This window comes from Mesocricetus auratus, unplaced genomic scaffold (assembly GCF_017639785.1).
Source record: "Mesocricetus auratus isolate SY011 unplaced genomic scaffold, BCM_Maur_2.0 Super-Scaffold_100003, whole genome shotgun sequence".
NCBI lineage: Eukaryota > Metazoa > Chordata > Mammalia > Rodentia > Cricetidae > Mesocricetus > Mesocricetus auratus.
Window position 1 is genome coordinate 75,533,274 of NW_024429188.1, and position 21,175 is coordinate 75,554,448.

The 21,175-nt window shown below is 36.1% G+C and overlaps 1 protein-coding gene across 1 annotated transcript in view; it reads left to right on the forward strand.

The window, feature by feature from the left end:
- The window catches only part of Il1rapl2 (interleukin 1 receptor accessory protein like 2), a 1,115,671-nt gene that overhangs the window by 1,074,732 nt on the left and 19,764 nt on the right, over positions 1 to 21,175 (forward strand). Inside the window, exons 8-9 of the mRNA XM_013118167.3 lie at positions 14,105 to 14,250; positions 20,438 to 20,581. Of these exons, the coding sequence (XP_012973621.2) occupies positions 14,105 to 14,250; positions 20,438 to 20,581 (290 nt within the window). The remainder of the gene's footprint in view (positions 1 to 14,104; positions 14,251 to 20,437; positions 20,582 to 21,175) is intronic.

Sequence of the window (21,175 nt, forward strand, 5' to 3'; positions counted from 1 at the left end):
TACCGATAGAAAATGCTCTGATATTTACTAGTGGGGGTGGCCAATGATATAATGTTGCTCAATCTTCAGAAATTCCAACCTCTCAAGTCAGCAGTTTACCAGTGGTTTGTCTGACATTTGAGTGCAAACCTTGGCCAAGGCTTCAGATTTATCAGTTTGCTTTGTGGATCACTTTGACTGCTGAGGTCTTTAACACCTCTTGATTTGCACGCATTGCCATATCTCCCCATCATTTCCCTTTAAGGAAAAAAGACAGGCGTAACCCTTTCATGTTCCCGAAATTGATTAAAAAAAACTTATCCACAAGAAAATCTGAGCTCATAATGAAGTATCTATTCACACTTGCCAGCCTGTTCCAAGCAATTACTCCAAAACTCTTCTACTGACTATATAAGATGGAATTTGTAGAAGTGTTCAGAGTTTCATATGTGCTCTGGATATTTCATCACATTTTCTATGATACAAAATGATTCCAAGAAATCTCTTTCTGAAAACTTCACAGTGTCTTTTCAGATAATTCAAATAATTGTTTGAAGAAGGAGATATTCCTGGGAGGGGTTTTATAGTCGCTATGACCCTGCTAAAGCTGGATGGGAACTGTTTTATAAAGTGGAAATAGAGAGGTCACAGAAAGGACTAGCTTTTGAGGGTGAGCATCTTAGAAAGGCTACTTCACCTTTGCATGTGCACGTGAATTTCTTTAGTTAACATTCAAGACTCTTGAGAAATGTGTATATATATATATATATATATATATATGTATTCACACACACACATGTATGAATTTGCTGCCGAGGTATGTATTCCACATTACTACTAAAAATGCCAGATAACATTGAATCAACCTTATTAAACAAAAAATAATAGTCTTTAAGAGTGCCTGCAGGGATGTAAATTGCATCTTATTGGTTAAAGAGCCTGGATGAATTACAAAACAGTTGCTTTGTTGCAGTGGAGAATAATTTTCTATTATATATCTCACTCTGCAAATCGCTCTATCAATGACAAATGTTTTCTCCTTGGGTAATACTATAAAACAGTTTACCAAATCTTTTATAATTGTTACCCTCCAAAGACATAGTCGATATATCTTCAGGTTTATCAAAAAAGCTTCTTAAAATGCAAATCATTTTTCCCACTCAATTCCTGAAAGGCTTTAAACTCAATACAGGGTTATATAGGTTTGTTTTGAGTATTGATTTCTTCCTTTAGCTTTTAATTTTTTTCTGGTCTTCAGTGTGATGCCTTTAAATTATCATCGTCTCTATGTATGAATGAATGGAATACACTAACAAAGGGGGAAATAGATAAAGTTGAAATATTTTAATCTTAGAGTGACTCTATGGAAAAACTACCAAAAAACATACTAACAGTATACCCACTTCTCTGGACAGTGAGAAGGCTCATTTAACACTTTAAGGTAGTTTATGACAACCCTGATGACATGATGAAAGGAAAATAGAGATTTCGACAAGTTGTCCTCAGATCTTCAAAATGCTCTGGAGCATGCATATCCCACAGTGAAAAATAATATGCATGCTTAAACAATACACCTTTCGAATAAAATAAGATACAGCACATGTAGTTTTCCCCTATAGTGCAATTATGTGTCAGTTAATGAAAGGACCATATTCTGAGAAGTATATTGTAAGGCCACCGCATACCATACTGTGTGGATATCATAGTGCATACATACATAATAATAGCTATGCTGTAACTAGTTGTTCCCTTAGAGTAACATGGCCATATATGCATCTATCATTTACCTAAATATCTTTAAGTCACTCATGCCTATGTAGGGGAACTAACTAGATTCCCAGCTAAAATGACAGACACTGTTCTGGCAACTCCACACACTTGCTCTCTGCCTCTAAGAACTCCACATACTCTCCATCTTCCTGAAGTTAGGCTTCAAAAGTAGTTTCTTTATTTCACTCACCCTCAGCCCAGCAGAAGGATCATGAGTTAATGAATTTTCCCTTGATTTAATAAATTTCAAATCATAACGGAGCGATATGTGAAAGTATATTTTCTAAATCATACAAAGTTTTCTTTATAAATCAAAGCTTTTGTAGGCAGAATGTTTGCAGCCCAGGTCAGCCTTACTTTCCATTAATTTGAAAACTGCCGTTTGTCTGAACTGTCATGTTTGAGGATTGGTATCCACTATTCACATTTCCACATTAAGTTTTAGCTTTAATGCATGCACAATATACTTGAAGTCCATCTAAGGCATATTGATTATTTCTCTTCGTTTACTGAATGTACCCTAGATGCCCCCAGCTTCAAGTATATTGTCTTGCATGCAGGTTTTGTTGGACAAGAATGTATAATACTAATAACAATAATAATGGTATTTCACATTTTTTATGAAACTCAAAATATCGCAAAACCATTTTGACATTGTAAATTACATTTAATTCCCATACTAGTAATCAGCTGTGATAAAAGTATTATCTTTATTAGGCAACTAAAGAAACAGAGGTTCAGAGATTAAGGAAGAGCTCCCCTTTAGCAGTTTACAAGTACCATTAGGGTAGATTGAATTAATAAAAACATATCTCTCAAGAATCCTCAGCTGTCCAGAATATTTTGTGGCATTACACATTTAGGCTGCAGAGAGACAAAACTTCCCGGGATTGAAAGAGTGAAAGTCAGTATGGAGTGAGGATAAGCAGTCCTGCCATTAATCAGGGTAGGAGGACAGACAGATAAAGGCAGCTGCAAAGTTAACAGAACACACTGTTTCTCCCAGGGTCATGGAGCAGTTGTAAAATGCTATAAGGACCAGCTCTCCCCCAAGTGATTACTGCTTTCCTACCAATGATGCCCAGATCTGCTTCGCTATCAGCATTTATTACTAAAGATACCCAATAGTTAAGCCACCCTCACCTCATAACAAAATCCAAGCCCAAGTTAATTCCCCTTTCTGTGATCCCACTCCAGAAACTATGCAAGAAATCACCAGTTCTTCCTTATGAACGCCTCCAAATCTTAAAATCTTAATGTTATACTTTGTGTGGGTGGGCATGTGGGCGTGCATGTGCATGTGTGTGTGTGAATCAAGAATAAGTTGATTGATGCTGGATTGCCTCTCCTCAATGTATTGAGTCAATAAATCTGATCTTGTAAGCCTACAAACTTGGTGCTGGTCTTGAACTAACAAGGATTTAATAGGAAAATAAAAGGGAACACATAACATCAAAAGAGAGACTTATTCAATTAAAGGTTTTTAAAGCACACCTCCTATCTTTCATAGTCTCAGTCATCATTTCTGGACAATGATTTCTAATAATTCAGAATAATATCCCAGGCACTCTGCATGATACTGAGACATCAAAGGAGGATTCAATTTAGTTGAAGGGGGTATTTACAGTAAATGGAAATTGGATTTAGACATTATAGTACTATTTACTTCAATTAAGAAAACAACACAGTTTTCTATTTAAATTGCAGGTAAACAGAAAATTCAGTTAACCAGAATCCCCAGGCCTCTCCAATTCAATTAACCAATATTTCATTAATATTTCATTACATCCATGTGCTTTATCTAAATGTCATGTTGCTATTCACTTTCAGAGTGTTTCTTTTAAGTTTTGATCTTTAGGTGAGCAGAGAACAGACATCTACAAAAATAGTACAGTTCCCAGTCTCATTCAGTGCTTACTAATAAATACAGAGTTCCCAGTTTATAATTCTTCAGACTATGGTTTCAAAGTAGCATAAAATACACACACCTTTAATAGAAACTTCTTCAAACTTTGACCAATGCTCTTTTGTCAGACTGATGATAAATGGTATGATGCACTTTTGATGTGCTGGGCAGTGTCATTAAGCTGCAACTCCTAGGCAGGTCACATAATCACAAGGGCAAACCAGTTATTTGTATACACGGGTGTGACATGGCCTGAATGTGTAAGTCAGAGGATACTTTTCAGATGTTAAATGTCTCCATCCTCCTTGCCGATGTAGGATCACTCTTGTTTCTATCATGCTACATACTCTAGGCTGGGGATTCTGTAAGCTTCTAAGTGATTTTCCCATTTAGGCTTCCCATCTCACTGGAAATGTATCAGGGTTTTTATATGGATTAAAGGGGTCGAGCTTAAATCACCAGACTTTTGTGGTGAGTGATTTTACCTGCTAAGCCATTCTACTGGTCCTGATTCTTTACTGTCTGGGCATGGTGTCAATAGTAATGGAGTTTATGATATGTGCATGCGATGAAGTGAAGGGACTGTGGACTTATAGCTAGCAATCCAACATTATAGTAAATGACTTAAAGCACTGCTGCTACTTGAAGAAACTTGAAAGTAGTTTGGAATATTTCCCAATAAAACACAGCCTTCACCCAGTTTACATGTGCCATTGCCTACAAGACCACTGACAGACACCAAAAAAAATCCATACATATTGGAGTCTCATATAAAATGGCAGTTATGTGCATATATTACATATTTCTTAAATATTTTGAATTTAAGTTAAGTAATAAATGTTTTGCATATTGATGGCATAAGATATAATGATTGAACACAGGTATAAATTGTGTAATATATAAATCAATTTTAATAAACCTATCACCTTAAATATTTATCTTTTTGCCTTTACTTTATTTATTATTTTTTTAAATTCAAATGATAAATAATCTTATTTTACACACCAATCCCAGTTCTTAGTCTGTCCTGTCTTCCCATTCCCCCCACAATCTCCCCATCCCACCACCCATCCACTACTCAGAGAGGATGAGGTCCTCCTTGGGGGTTCTCCAAAGTCTGTCATATCATCTGGGGTAGGGCCTAGGCCCTCCCCCACGTGTCCAGGCTGAGAGAGCATCGCTCCATGTGGAATGGGCTCCCAAATCCATTTGTATGACAGCGCTAAATACTGATCTTTTACCCAAGGCCTAGATTGCCAAGACCACCTTACTGACACCCAAATTTAGGGGGTTGGATCAATCCCATGCTGGCCTCTCACTCATCATTCTGGGGTCCAGAAGCTCCCCCTTGTTCAGGTCTGCAGTTTCTATGGGTTTTCCCAGCCGGTCTTGACCCCTTTGCTCATCACTCCTCCCTCTCTGCAACTGGGTTCCAGAAGTTCAGGTTAGGGTTTAGCTGTGGGTGTCTGCCTCTGCTTCCATCAGCCACTGGATGAATGCTCTAGAATGGCATACATGGTAGTTGTCAATCTCATTATCAGGGAAGGGCACTTAAGGTAGCCTCTGCACTATTGCTTAGATTGCCAGTTGGTGTCATCCTTGTAGATCTCTGGAAATCTTACTAGTGTCAGCTCTCTCCTCAAGCCTATAATGACTCCCTCTATTCTTCCCCCAACTCAACATTCCTGCTCCTCCACGTCCTCCTCTCCCTTTCTCTTCTCCCCCTCTCTTTTCCCCGGATCCCTCTCCCCTCCCCCATGCTCCCAATCCACTCAGGAGATTCTGTCCCATTCCTCTTCTCTGGGATACCATGCATATCTCTTAGGGTCCTACCCATTTCCCAGACCCTCTGGGAGTGGGATTGTAGGCTGGCACTCCCCTGCTCCAAGTCTAAAATCCATATATGAGTGAGTACATATCATGTTTGCCTTTTTGTGACTGGGTTACCTCACTCAGGATAGTTTCTTCTAGTGTCATCCATTTGCCTGCAAATTTCTGGTTCGGTCTTATACAGTTTCACCAGCTATCAGTCTAGATAGAGTCAGTGAGATCCCACTTGCTCAGGTCAGTTGTTTCTGTGGGTTTCCCCAGCGTGGTCTCATTTCTTAACGATGAAAAATTTCAAAAACCATTTTCTTTTTCTTTTTTTCGATGCAGGGTTTCTCTGTATTGCTTTGGAGGTTATCCTGGAAGTTGCTCTGTAGAAGAGGCTGGTCTCAAACTCTCAGAGATCGGCCTGCCTCTGCCTTCCAATTGCTGGGATTAAAGGCCTGTACCACCAATGCCTGGCATAAAATCCATTTTTCTAAACTTTGGAATATACCTAGCTGTTGTCTTAATCACCTTAATCTAGTAATATATTAGACTTACTTATGCCTATTACAGTTATGTAGCTTAATATTGTTTGGTCAACATGTCCTGATACTCCCCCACCTCTGATAACCATTATTTTTCTCTCAACCTCTATGACATCAACTTGAAAATATTCTACACAGGACCTGGAGAGATGGTTAAATAGTTCAGAGCACCTGCTACACTCCCAAAGGACTGAGGTTCAGTTCCCAGCACTCACGTGGAGGTTAGCAACCTTCTGTAACTGCAGTTCTGGAGAGCTGACTCCCTCTTCTGGCCTCCACGGGCACTGTTTACACACATGTAGCAAAACCTTCACACATAAAAAATTTTATACAGGTGAGAGATATCATGTAGAAGTCATCATTCCCATATACCTAAAACCACCCCAGGTTATTTATAATATCTAGTACAATGTAAATGCATTACTACATGGATCATAGAATGATTTCAAGCAAATTCTTATTTGTTTAGCACTGGGATTATTTCTTCCAAATATTTTCTGTCTTTGTCTTAACCCACAGTGAGGGGCAGCTCACAGTTATTTACTGTTTAATTTCTTCTTTCCTTTCATTTTCATAGTTAAATAATCTTCCAGGAATTCAATAATTAAAGATAATGAAAAATAGCTTCAAACAGTGCTGATATTATTAATATGCCCCAGCTCATCAAGATTATAGGTATATGGAGCTTTAAAAATATCTGTTTAATGGCACTGATTGTACCAAATTAACTCATATAGTATCAGGCTACCATTATACACATATATTCAGATTTTAATTTTTAAAGACTTAATCTACAGAAAATCAAAATGAAAAGTAGAGTTTTTCATCCCTGTCCCCTAAACAACACCATTTGGGTACATTTGTTAACTTTGACAGTTTACAACAGCATTCATCCCTCATGTTGTTCATTCCAAATATTTCAACAAATGTAAATTGATGTGTTGTCTGCCAGTATAGTAAGGACCATTTGGAATATTTTCATTAACGTAAGAAGGTTCTCTGTCCCACACGTTTAACTCTTTCCTTCCAAATCACATGATCTTCTGAACTTTGTACTATAAATAATTGCCTTTTCTTGTACAGTTGGAATCCAATATTAGGTAGTTTGTCTTTTATAATTTTAATTTTTTAAAGCTTTTTACATCATACAGTACATAGCTTTTTCAGATTGACTTCTTTTACTTAATTATATGCATTTGTGGATTTTCTATGCCATTCCATGATATTCTATCATTTTTAAAGTCATAATATTCCTTGTATTCACTGTATTTTTACTTGGTTTTCATGGTGTAACTGGCACTATGCTAATTACTAATGATGCATGGTATAAGCTAAATAATGCCACATACTGGCCTGCCCCAACTCTTTTAGGACAATTTTAGTCATTTAATTATTTTTAGTAACTTTATTTTTAAATAACTTATGCATCTCATATAAGATATTGAATTTATTATGAAATTATTCATAGATTTCCCTATCTTTTGAATAGATTTCAAATTCATTTTTATATTTGAATTTATACTGTAATTACATCGTTTCCCCTTCCCACTTTTCCCACCAGACTCTCACATGTGTTCCCATGCTTTCTGTCTGGTTCATGACCTCTTTAATTATTACACACACACACACACAATGCATTGTTGTATATAAAAATTAAACCTACTCAGTTTGTATAATGTTACTTGTTTTACCAGCTTTTTAATGTTACAAAATAACCTTATTTATCTACAAAATTCATACTTGAGAACCTGCAATTAAGTTATAAAATAATAAAAATTAATCTAATGTTTTAAATAAGTCTACAATTTTGTGTTGGCTTACACCCATAATTACCTTTGGCCACATGCTACCTGATCAGTACAAGAGCTTGAGGTTCAACATCAGTGCTGGCTGTATTATAAAATAGGGATGGAGGGAAGGCTCAGCCACTAAAGGCTAGGCTCACAACCAAAAATATAAGAACAGTGTGTTTCTCAATATCAAAATATTTAGTTAGAATTTTGTAGGTATCTTTCTTTTTTGGATTTCCAATCAGATTTTATTACACCCCAAGAGCATAATTTACATTATTTCCTATGTATTTACTAAGTAGTTCACTAAGTTGCTTTGTTTTTTGAGTGGTTTATGTAAACTTGAGAAATGCTGGAATTCTGATGTTATTGTAAGATAAATTCAATTTTGAGTTTTATTTATTTATTTATTTGCTTGCTTGCTTTTATCAGATTTTGCTTCATATATTCTGAGTTTGTCAAATGCATTTATGTTAATGGTGTGGTGATATCTTGCTTATACAAATGAAGCCTGTCTGAAGATCAGAGAATAGAGTTAGCCACAGGCTAGCCATAGAGATCTGGAACTGTGTATAGAAAGACAGGAAGTGAAATAGAGAGGACATAATCAGGAAGAAACAGGAAATTGCTCTCTTTTCTGCTTAGACGAGAAGGAGGTAATGTGTGTCTGTGGCTTGTTCCTTCTCTCTGATCTTCAGACAGGCTTTATTTGTACAAGCACGATATCACCACATAAGGGTTTTTATATGGTTTTAGAAAGGCCCCTTCCCCGTAAGATACACCTCTTCCTTCACACTTTTTGCTTTAAAGTCATCTTTATATAAATTAATGTGCTTACTGCAGGATTTTGAATTTTAACATTCTAGACTTTTCGATATCCTTTGACTGTTCCCCTGTGTCTGTCTTTACATTTAAAGTGAATTTCTTATAGAAAACATCCCTTTTAGGCCTTCTAAACAACTTTGTCAAAGACTCTTCAAATAACACAAACAGATCACTTAACTTTTTATGTTACTTTTCATTTGTCTCTGTCTTTGTATTTAAATTAAATTTCTTATAGAAAGCATTCTTTGTGGCCTTCTAAACTACGGTGTCATTGAATCTTCAATGAACACAAGAAGATCATTTATGCTTGCAATGAATATAGATATTTAAATATCTATCATGTTTGTATCACTTTTTATTTGTTCTTTTTGTTTTTTGTTTCTTTTGTCTTGCAACTTCTCTGTTTTCTCTAGTTTTGACTTACTATTTCACATTATTCCAATTTATTATTCATTTAGCGTGTCATTATACTTTAAAATTTATTTATCCAAATAATTCACAAAAACATTTATAACCAATTAAGCATACCTACAAATAACAATCACAGGGACATCTGGTATCTTCCAATATTTTGTATTCCGATTTCCTGCCCTGATTGATATGATGATAAAATTATATGATGAGTTCTCAGGCTTTAAATAACCTCAGGCCCACAGACTTTCACCTTCTTAACTGTTACCCATTGTTGCCTGCATTTAGATGAAACAAGAAAACTAGAGGGGTGTGGAGTTTTGTGAAGACAGAGTTTCTGTCCTGCCTGATCCCGCAGCTCTTTAGTCCCAAATAAATACAGTTTAATAATTATAAGCTGTTTGGCTGATGACTTAGGCATCTTATTGGATAGCTTGCTCTTAATTATTAGTCCGTTTCTATTAAATTATGTTTTACAACGAGGCTGTGGCTTACCCATAATGCTCTGACATGTTACTTCTTTGGAAGCTACATGGCATTTCTCTCTGGCAACATTCCTCTCTGCCTTCCTCTTTCCAAATTCTCTTAGTCTGGTAGTTCCCACCCAAATTTCCTGCCTGGCTACTAGACAATCAGCATTTATTCATCAACCAATAAGATAAACATATATTCACAGCATACAAAAGGACATCCCCCTTCTCTTTGGGAGTTCTTTTTGCCCAGGTAGTTGTTATGCTTTGGTAAACCTGAAGATTTTTAGAATCTGAGAAACTAGTTTCCTTTGAGAATGGACTTGTAAAAGGAAGAACAGAGTGTTCTGGGATTGTTTTTAAATGAATATTTTCACCTTTCAACTTGCCAGAAGCATGAAGGATAATTATCTGAACTTTACCTTGAAACTTAGCACTGCACCTGAAGGCAAAACTCACAAAGTATGAAGTCATCCTATATCTATGTGCAAAACTTTTTAGCTCTTAGGCTCAGAGTATTGTGAGTGTAAATATAAATACAATTTAAATTTTCAATTACTTTTATCTGATCCACCAGTTATAAAAATTATATTTATGAAATGTTTCAGTGCATGTGTACGTTGCATTATTTACACTTTAAGTGTTCTTACTGGTATTGGATCAGACTCCTAGGATTTTGACCTGAGTGTGCTAAAGTAATTAGTATTAGGGGGCAAGTTTCAAATTATCTAATATATCTAAGAAGAGTCAATAACTTTTCATTTCCTCAGCTCTGTCTCTGTTTCTCTCTCATACTTCCTCCCACTCTCACTGGGTGTGTGTGTCTATGTGTCTGTGTGTGACACAATTGCCACATTCTTTCAAGTAGTACAGTTTTGTTTGTGGGAGGAAAATATGTAGGGATACGTGTGAACATGTGTGTGCAGTTATGTGTCCATGTGGATATGTGTATGTGGGGGCCAGAGACTGATGCTAAGTATCCTCCTCAATAGTTTCTGGACCTTACTTTTCCAATTTCATATATGAATCTAATGTAGCGTCATCACATTCACCCCATGAGGTGATATCTTGGTTGTACAAAATAAGCCTGTCTGAAGGTCAGAGAATGGAGCTTGCCACAGGCTAACCATAGAGGTCTGGAGATCTGCACAGCCAGGAAGTAAGATAGCTGGGCAGAAACAGGAGATAAGCAGGGAGAAACAGGAACTACAGAACTACAGACCTCTATACACCCTATTTTTTGATACAATGTCTCACCCTGAACCCTGAGTTCACTAATTTAGCACAGTACCTTATCAAGCCGCAAGGACCCTCCTATGTCCACTTTCCCAGCCCTGAATTTATAAATGTATGCTGCTATGCATTTACGTGTATGCTAGAGAAATAAACTTGGGTCTTTTCGGTTGTGTATCTAGCATTTTACTGGTGGCGCCTCTAGCAATAATTCTAATAATATATGCTAACTATAATTTTTGAAGGTTGTGGTTTTTTCTTTCACCTGAATTAATCTTTAATTTTTCCTCTTTAATCTTTAATATTACCTCTTCATATAGCCTGCCTTAAATGCTAGTTATTGTACTCTACATTGGTTAGTTTTTATTGTCTACTTGATGCATCCTAGAGTCACCTAGGAAGAAGAAATCCTAATTAATGAAGTGTGCAGATTAAATTGGCCTGTGGCCATCTGTGTCTGTGAGCAATTGATTTGAATTATGTGAGAGGGCTCAGCCCATTATGAGTGGCATGAATCCTTTACAGATGGCTTGAAATGTGTATGAACACTATCTGAGTATGAGTCATGGAGCAAGCCAGAAAGGAAGTCAGCAAGTGGCAGTCTTCCATAGTGCCTGCCTCTAGGTTCCTGCCTTGAGTTTTTGCTCTGACTTCCCACAATGATCTGTGATCTGAAAATCAAGCCGAATAAAATGTTCTTATTTCCAAAAGCTGCCTTTGGTCACAGTGTTTTCTCATAGCTATTAAAAACAAAGTAGAACATATTCCACTGATCAAAGTTCCAATGTAAGTATACATGTGTTCAAATTTACCAATTTTTGTACATTTTTGTTTCTGAGTTATACCCAAATAAACTGTTTAAAACAAATTCAAAATGCACATGGCTTATAGTATTATGATTATTTATCATTAGAATAAAATAGTTCTCCTATTATTTGAAATATATCAAGAATGCCCTCACCTGTGACCTACATCAATCATAAAAATCAATCTAACATATTCAACATAAAGTCATCACTATCTTCTCCAGGAAAGCAACCTCTTTTTTCTTTTCCGCAGAACTGTTTCAAGTCTATTTTGAAAGCTGATTTACATTGTGTGCTTTGAAATTCTATACTCACCACAATTGTGGTGGTAACACTTCTTGACCTCATCCATCCTATAATTTTTCAATTGTGTAAATTTTGCCTTCTCCTTTAAATTTTATAACTTAGTGTATCAGGATTGAGTCTTAGAATGTTTACATTTCTCTTACATTAAGTCTCTAGCCCAGAGCTAACTATTTATTAGGGGTTGAAAAAGCATCATTGATGGATTTTTTTATGTACCAATATTTGGTAGGAAAGTTTGACTGCTCTGCAAACTGAGTTATAGACATAAACACCAACCTCCTGTTTAATTCCAAAAAAGCAAATCACCTCGAGATTTTTAAGAGCTGATAATTAAGACACCTCATATATATTAATAGAACGAAGAAGGATCATTTTTCAATCCTCTCTCCAAATTCTTTCTGCAGCCTGTGGAGATCTGTTTTTGGAAACTGCATTAGAGATGAGGAGGGAAAGGCTTCGTGGCAAGAAGCAGGATCAGCTTTCTGCCCCGTGCCTGGCAGAGGCTGTGACTGCCCTCCATGTGATACTTTAAATCAAATGAAATCTGTTGTGCCTTTGAGAGTTCTGGAACTAAGAGAGTTTCTTCTTCAACCATTTACACAATTGAATGCAGTGGAATTACCAAGAGAAGGGAGAAAATAAAGAGAACAAAACTCAATGTAAACCATAAGCATCATAATGTCCCAACTGTATGCTTAAGAGAGAGATTAAATGGAGGAAATTCTAGCTTTAGGCAGTCAGTGAAGCAATTAATATAAAGACAAATAATAACATGTGATCTCAAAGATACATAAAAATAAAAGGTCATAGAAGTCTCACTTGACCTATATGTGCTATATATTCAACCCTTGAATAATGGACAAGAACAGAAACAGGGTTAATTTTTAAAAACTGTGGAGAACCTAGTTTAGGCTTCAGATGTCAGGACAAGGAATTCTCAGATTTTTGCAGCTCTCTTCTGCTAACTTAACTTAAAGCTTTTCTATCTTTCAAAGGAGAGATAGAGAATAAACCAAACTATTATTAAATGCTAATAAACATAAATTCAAATGTTTTGGCAGGAGCCAAAAATCTGAACATTACATCTTCATATAATATTTACATTTAATAACATTCCTTTAAATGTGACAGTGATTGTTTTTAGTTTTCGAATCACTTATTTGAACTCATTTTACTATCCAAACTTCACACTCAGTGTAGTATTTATTCTTTCCAGTTTAAAGATGGATTAAATAGTAGCACCAGTTGAGTAAATGTCTTTGTAAGGTCCCAGTCTGACTTTGTGCTCAATGCCAATCAATCAGAGAAATCTTCTCTGTACTCATGATTATACATCCATAAAGAAGATAAAAATGACTTTTGTCACCTCCAATGTTCTACATAAAGTATTTTATGTTTACTAATATATGTGTATATTTAGTCAGCTACCCCAGACATGAACTTCCATATTCCAAGACTTTAATTTGCTTTTATTGGTCAAAAGCATGTGGAAACAAACATGTCTTTAACCAAAGAGGTAGCTAGATACTGGTGAGACTACAACTCTTTGAAGAAACAGGGATTGTGACCCTCTGGAACCAATGCTAGTAATGTAGCTCTTCTCTTTCTGGCCATGCAAGATCCCTTGCAATTTGCTTCACAACGAAAACAGCAAGGCTGGGAGAAAATATCACTGAAAACAGGGTTTCCTCCATGAGTAGTACATGCAGAAAAACAAAAATGGAGCAAGGTATAGAGATATCAGGGCCATGGGGTGGAAGGGCCAGGTTTGAAACAAGGTCAAGTACTGTATTAGATAACAAGGGAAAAGAAAACGGGATTCTTACTAATATTTGGCCATTAAATGTCACTAAGCACCTTCAGTTTATTTTTTGTATACTCACCGTTTTGTTTTGTTGTGCTTGTTTAGGTTTGGTTTTGTATTTTTCAAGACAGGGTTTCTCTGTGTAGCCCTTGGCTGTCCTGCCACTCATTCTGTAGACCAGACTGGCCTCAAACTCACAGATAATCCATTTGCCTCTCTGCCTCTCTGTTGCTTCTTTTTTGATGAGGGAATTCCCCACATCTTTCTTTTCTTTTTTTTTCACATTTTGTGTTTTCTTCATGGATATGATACACTCACATAACCAGAGCACTCTGTACCCAACAGAGTCCTCAGGCAGGTGTGCGGTCTTGCCATCTTGTAGAATTTGTATGACTGTGTTCTGCCTCATTCAAACCAATGTAGCCAAGTCTACTGTCTTTGTTTCAGGCTCCTCAAAGAGCATCTTGGAGAAAAAGAAGTTGAATTGACACTCATCTTTGACTCAGTGGTGGAAGCTGACTTGGCTAATTATACCTGCCATGTGGAAAACAGAAATGGACGTAAACACGCCAGTGTTCTACTACGTAAAAAGGGTACTGTTTTTCATAAGCACAGCTATGTCTTCACTAACTACCAATAACTACAAAATATGTTTTCTGGACACAGTTTATCATCTAATAAAACTTGCTTTAACTAGTATTGTTTCTTTAAGGGGCAACATTTCTCTTACTCAGCATACTAGCAAAAATAAAAAGCCTATATCCTTAAATAGCATGAGGAAATGAATAAATGAAATAAGTATGGTTATACATTAAGTCAATTGACATAAAATGTGTCATATTTGTAGCCTAATTGATATGTAACATTTTGGTAAATATTGGCATTCAATATTTTCTCTGTATTTCATCTTCTTATGTCATAGTGCTTAGTTAAAGTGTTAGACATTATATTATCAGATTAAAAACAATGTTACTTTAAATTCTAGAATAAAATGTAACATGAATGATTAATAATGTCATATAAGAAAAGTTATCATAAACACCGTAAGTTATATTTTTGACATGACTGACATGTCATTAAAAGACCTTCAGTGGGTGCATAAATTTCTAAATACTTTGGCATTTATGGAAAATTCCCTCTTTATAGTTTGTTCTAGAATTGGTAGAGTATTTTGTGATGGGCAAAGAAAAGAAACCAAATTTATGCATAAAAGGGCTAAAACTAGACAGTGCCAAAGAAGAATCTTAAAAGGTTTTACTGGAAGTCTCCATTACTACATAAAGGGTAAAGAGTTTGATTGTTCACCTGGGATAGGTTTAGGCCATTTGTTGCATAGGCTGTAGAACAATAGAACAGATTCAATCAGGAGAATCACTAGTTGAGTCTACTGGTCTAGATGGAATTTCCATTTTCTAACCAGATGCAAAGTATGGACCTGAAAAGAGTCTTCAGAAGAAGCAAAGAAACATGATTGTTCTGAGAATGATGCTCCTATCTCAGCAGCACCTTGTCTCATGTGACTGGACTTGATGCTATCTTAAAATAAAGATATTGTATTTATGTATAAAGGCATATTTATGTGTTTATGGAAAGGGAAGTCATTGCAGCCAGGTTCAGGTGCCCTTGTTCAGCCACCTGGTGAAATCTAAGTGGCTTTCCTGATTAGAATTTTGGAAACCTTGTAGTGGAGGCTTTTATGCATCACTCCTGGTCCTGCAGCTGCTTATGAAATAATTATTCAGAGGCTCAATATTAATTATAATTGTTTGGCTGATGGCTCAGGCTTATTATTGGCTATCTCTAACACTTAAATTAACCCATTTTTATTAATCTGTATATTGCCATGTGGCCCAAGGGCCTGGCTAGCTCAGTCAATAGAACATGAGCTTCTTAATCTCAAGGTCGAAGGTTTATGCGCCACGTTGGGTCTCACTGGTTACATTAACCCATGAGAGTCTGTTAAAGGGTCTCAAGAATTGATTTACATATAAGATATGGATAAATATTCATTGATACAGATCAAACTTGTGTTAAGAAACATTCAAATGTAATATATAGACCTGTTAGACTTTATCACAATAATCTCATTGGCTATGCTATTTCCACATAGAATGCAAGTATATCTTGTTTTATGGAACAGTGATGTCTTAATGAGCTGGAAGTCAAATACTATGAGTGATCATTATGGAGAAAAACATGTGACGAATAATTTCCTCAACTCAAAAGGTCTTTATAAAGTGAAAATTCACCTCTAACATATCCAATGATCATGGACAGGAATTACAAAAATATTGTACCCTTTAACTGTAAGCTCCTACATTCACCTATCATTTTGTTTTCTCTGAAGAGCTATTAGCCAGAAAGTATGACTGACTATACAATAATAAGAGAACCATCTGACTTTTCCCTCTTGGTGAACAAAGATTAAGAACTTAATTTAAGGCTCTTTGCATTCACAATGAGCATCAAATCTCTTTGAATCTCTACCCATTCCTTACCCTTTCAGAGTGACCTATATTTGTAGGTATTTGACACAGCAGTGACTTAATTGTCACTAGTAATTTATGTATTAATCTATTTGGCTGCTATAACAAAATAGCTTTAACTGAGCAGTTTTTTAAAACCCCACAGATTTGACATCTATAGTTCTAAAGATCAATGTGTTAGCATATTCCCCTGCTAGTAAGAACCAGTTCATCATAATTGATGAATTCTATGTGGTTTCACAGAGGAAAAGAAACAAGAAGATTCTCTTAGGCCTCTAAAGGGGTACTGTTTCCATTCATGAGAATGGAACCCTCTTGAGCTACTTGCTTCCCAAAGGCCCCAATCCTAAGGCCATTACTTAGGACCCAGGTCAACACATTGTTTGGTTTAATGGCGGGCATCAAATTCAGGGCTCTAAAAAAATGCACAGCCTCTGAGAAATATACTGATATCAACAAACATGAATTTTAAGAGGATGCCAACATTCATGTCACAGCAGAAATCCTCAGGTCAGACCTCCAAACCCAATTTTAAAGTTAGAAAAACAAGTTCAAACACACACACACACACACACACACACACACACACAGTGGGGGGACATTGGAGGGGGACACCATCTTTTGTCTCTTGGCTTCACTTGCTGTTTTTCCCATACAGTAACTTCTGACCTTTGTGTTGACACTGAGGAAATAGATGGGTTCAAACTAAGAAGGTACAAAATAACTGTGCATGTACTTTGAGTGCCTACACGAAGTTATAACCACTCAAAAGTTTCCTCCTTAGGAAATATTTACAAGACACAGACCAAAATAAATGACTTTCAGCTTCTCAGTCAGGAAATGCCTTGAAGTATAGATCCTGCTGAGATACAAAATGGCAAATGCAAACAGAAGACAAAAGAAAAGCCAGATGTCATTTGGCTGATGGCAGTTTTACCCTCTGATTATAGGATGGATGTTTCTCTTTTGATAAGACTGCCTTGGCTGAATCAAAGAATACTTGTTGGGTCTCAGAGTCAATGTCCACAGTTTTCAACTTAAACAGCCACCATTAAGTAATATTTTTCAAAGACATTTTTATGAAATGGACCCCCAAACCACTAAGGTAGTTTCACACTATGATTCTCTTCCGTATATTTACTGCTGACATGGGTGCCTGCTACTTGGGAGTACAAATTGGTCCTGCTGCAGAAGTTTTCCGTCTACCTAATAGCAACTGTGTTCTGTAAATAACATAGAAGTTGCTGGGAAATTTTCCATTCAGTAACTTTGAAAAAGGTTGAAAGCTGTTCTGGTGAGAGAGGAAGGGGAAGAGAGGGAGGGCGGCAGAGGAGGGGTGGAGGGCAAGAGGGAAGAAGGTAATGAACAAAAGGGAAAAGAAGCATGAAAGCATTTGCAGAATAAATTGAACATCTATTGTGGTAAAAACAGGAACAAAGCATTTGAATTAAGTCAATCAAGGCTGTAAGTTGAAAGAGAAGCTGATTTTTTTCAGAGTAACAAAGAAGCATTTATTGTTTCCAACATAGCCCTGGTCATTTACAATGTATTGTTGATAGAAAGTGGCCAGGAAACAAGTGAAAATTGTGATTTGCTTCCCAGTATAACTTTGCAAGCTTACTTTATGCCCCTTAGAGGTAGTCAGTGATTCCTAGAACACCAGCTCATAAGACAAGAGGCATGTTTAATGTGTAAAAGGATTTTTATTTTGGCCTAAAATGTGGGCACTTCATTTCAAATAGAATTTCCCTTTTAATAGGTAGGGCAGAGATACTCACTTCCCATACCTAGTCACCAAGTAACCTCATAATGTCCTTTAGGGAGAGTTTGTTCTTCACACCAGCTCCATTCTCTTCCCCTTTCCACCATTCCTCGTTTTGCTTTAATAAAAAAAGAGTTGCATTTACTTCTGTATCCACTCTGTGATTTTCCTAATCAGTTGTATTGTGTCCGGCTCTGGGTCTACTTCCTTGGTAAACTTAGTTCTTTCATTCTCCACAAAACTTAATACTTTGCTTTACTTGTGGAATCACTAGGAGCCCCCTCCTTCCATGGATATAGCATTTTGCAGTGTCTTCTTCAAAGAGACATGTGAAATCTCCTCAGGTTAGTTCATTCTCACTAGTAATTGGAGTATATTTCCTTTCTTTGGAGTTGAAATAATGGGAACAAATACCCCACAAGTCACATGGTATGAGGAAATATCACTAAGATTTTCCTGAAAGAATATGTAGATACCTTCTGATTATCATTTACAGGGTAGAGTACATAGTGCTATGCTGGAAAAAAAAGTATTGAATTTGAATTTAGGAGACCAAGGTTCTTATCCTACTTGAGTAACTTACACTATAGAGTCTCAAACTCTATAACTGTAAATTTGGTTAAAAGTTATTGTGCTATAAGATTATATAAAAGTGTAAATAACAGACTGGGTATATAAATATAGATATAGTTATATAAATATATGTATTATATATTTTTTTCCTGGAAGCCAGTTGCAGAGAGGGAGGAGTGATGAGCAAAGGGGTCAAGATCAGGTTGGTGAATGCACAGAGACAGCTGACCTTTACAAGGGGGAGCTCATGACCTCAGACTGATGGCTGAGAGGCCATCATGAGACTTATTCAGACCCCCTAAATTTGGGTGTCAGTGAGGAAACCTTGACAATATATGGGGCCTCAGGTAGTAGATCAGGGACTTTGGAGAGATGTAATCTCATCTTGGACACATGGGGGAAGGCCTAGGCCCTGCCCCAAATGAAATGACAGACTCTGGAGATCCCCCATGGAGGGCCTCACCCTCCCTGGGGAGTAAAGTGGGGATTTGGTGGGGGGTTGGGTGGGTTGCAGAAGGGCAAGAGAGGAGGGGAGGGAGAGGGAGCTGGAATTGACATGTGAAGCAAGCTTGTTTCTAATTTAAATAAAAAAATTTAAAAATTATGATCAGAATCAAATAAAATTGTTTCTAAGAGTCAATATGCATGTATGTACGTACATATGTATGTATTTCAAAATATAACCATCCTATGCTAAATCATTTTGCTACCTTGACAATGGTCTTATATAAAGAAAAGGTGCATTACCAAAGAAAAGTTGTCTGTGTTTCTCAAGAGTCACAGTCAAAACAAAAATTTGAATCGACCTACCCAGGGAAACTGATTGATGACAACCACAGTCAGAAGCAACTAATACGCAAAATAAAATGTCATTTCCCTTGCCAGTTTCTAGTTACATGGTAAGCTGAATTAGTAATAGAGTATTTGCTTGATAATTACAGAATTAGATTAAATGGAGACCACCTAATCTTGTAGGCAATTTCATTTAATTATAAGACCAATGGATGTTCTTGTGCCTTGGCAGAAAATATTTCTCTTCACTGGTCTCTTTCAGATTTATCATATCTCCTTTGAAAATGCCAAATTCAAAATCTAAAATATCCTTTGACTATTACTTTTCTAAGTTCCCTGATACCATCCCTTTTTTTTGATCACTCTAGATTTGTTAATACCACTAATTAAGCTACAGATAATCCACTGTTCTCTGAGCCTGGGAGACATTATATTCTCATTCTATTATGTGCTGATTTAATTATGCCAACTCTCAGAGTTCCAAGAATGCCTCAGTGGAAAGCTTAAGTATAACATACATCGGTGTTGGCCGAAGAGGCTAAGTGATTAACCTAGATTTCTCATTCATTTTTTTGTTCCTCAGGGCATATTATATCACAAATATATTATAGTAATTTATTTAAATAAGTATGGGGAACGGGTAAGTTAATTCCCCCTGCTTAGTGTGTATTAGATTATTTTCTATTGAGGTTAAGTGGAACAGTTAAATCTTGCAAGCTCATTAGATTTTATTTGATTCTGAAAGTAATTTTATGATGTTATTCTACTTTAGAAGAATAGAGCCAGTGGCCTGAGAGGTACAGGAGATAATCTTGCTAAACCAACAAGATATTTTAACAGAAGTAACAGAACACTATCCATGAATCCAAAATAAAGGAGCTTTAATCGTCCCCAATTAAGGAAATGTGTATGAAAATGCTGTGCCTTTAAACGTAATTGGGATTTAAGTATTTCTTTTAATATGTGATTACTACCCGAAATAGTAAATTGCCCAAAGCTTCAGAATATAGTTAATTTTATTAACTAGCTTATCAAGAGAAATTTATTATGTACAATATATTATGAAAAGAAAAGCAGAATTAGTATATTTCTTACAGAGAGAAATGTGAGGAAATTCCAAGTGTTGCTGATTTAATTACTTTTTTCTGTGTCTTCTGTTTACTTCAGATTTAATATACAAAATTGAGCTTGCAGGGGGCCTGGGAGCAATCTTCCTCCTAATTATACTGCTGGTGGTGGTCTACAAATGTTACAACATAGAATTGATGCTTTTCTATCGACAGCGTTTTGGAGGTGATGAAACCACTGATGGTAAGCCATCTCCTGTTTCCCAACCTCAATTAATAGGCATAATTTATGGATGATCCTGTAAGAGTCTATTTCTATTCTTGGAAACAGAAATTAAAATATTTAGGGATAAAAGATTATGATGTGTATAACTTACTCTCAAATAATTTAGGAAAAGAAATGTTTATGAAGAAAAAATGATGAACAGGCAAATCTAGATAAAGGATGTAATGCATTATTTTAAAATAACCTTATTCATGTAATCTTCCTATGTTTGACATAATTTCCAAATTACAAAACTGAACAAGATGTTTCTTGATCTGGAGACAACTAGTATGAATGCTTTTTCCCTTAGTAAAACACAAGAATAAACATATGTGTTATTTTTGTCTAGAAAATTAACCCTTAGATACAGGTAATTTTTACCAATTACTATCATAAAGAAAGCAAACATGCATGCAAAAATATTTTTAAAGTATGGGCATGCTCCTTTAATAGTCCAACAAAGTACATGAACCTACATGTTTTGCATACTTTTAGTACCATTCTCAGAGGTGACTCCAAAAATACAAATTTAGAATGTGTCTGTTATGGTTTGAATATATGGCAACCCCCACA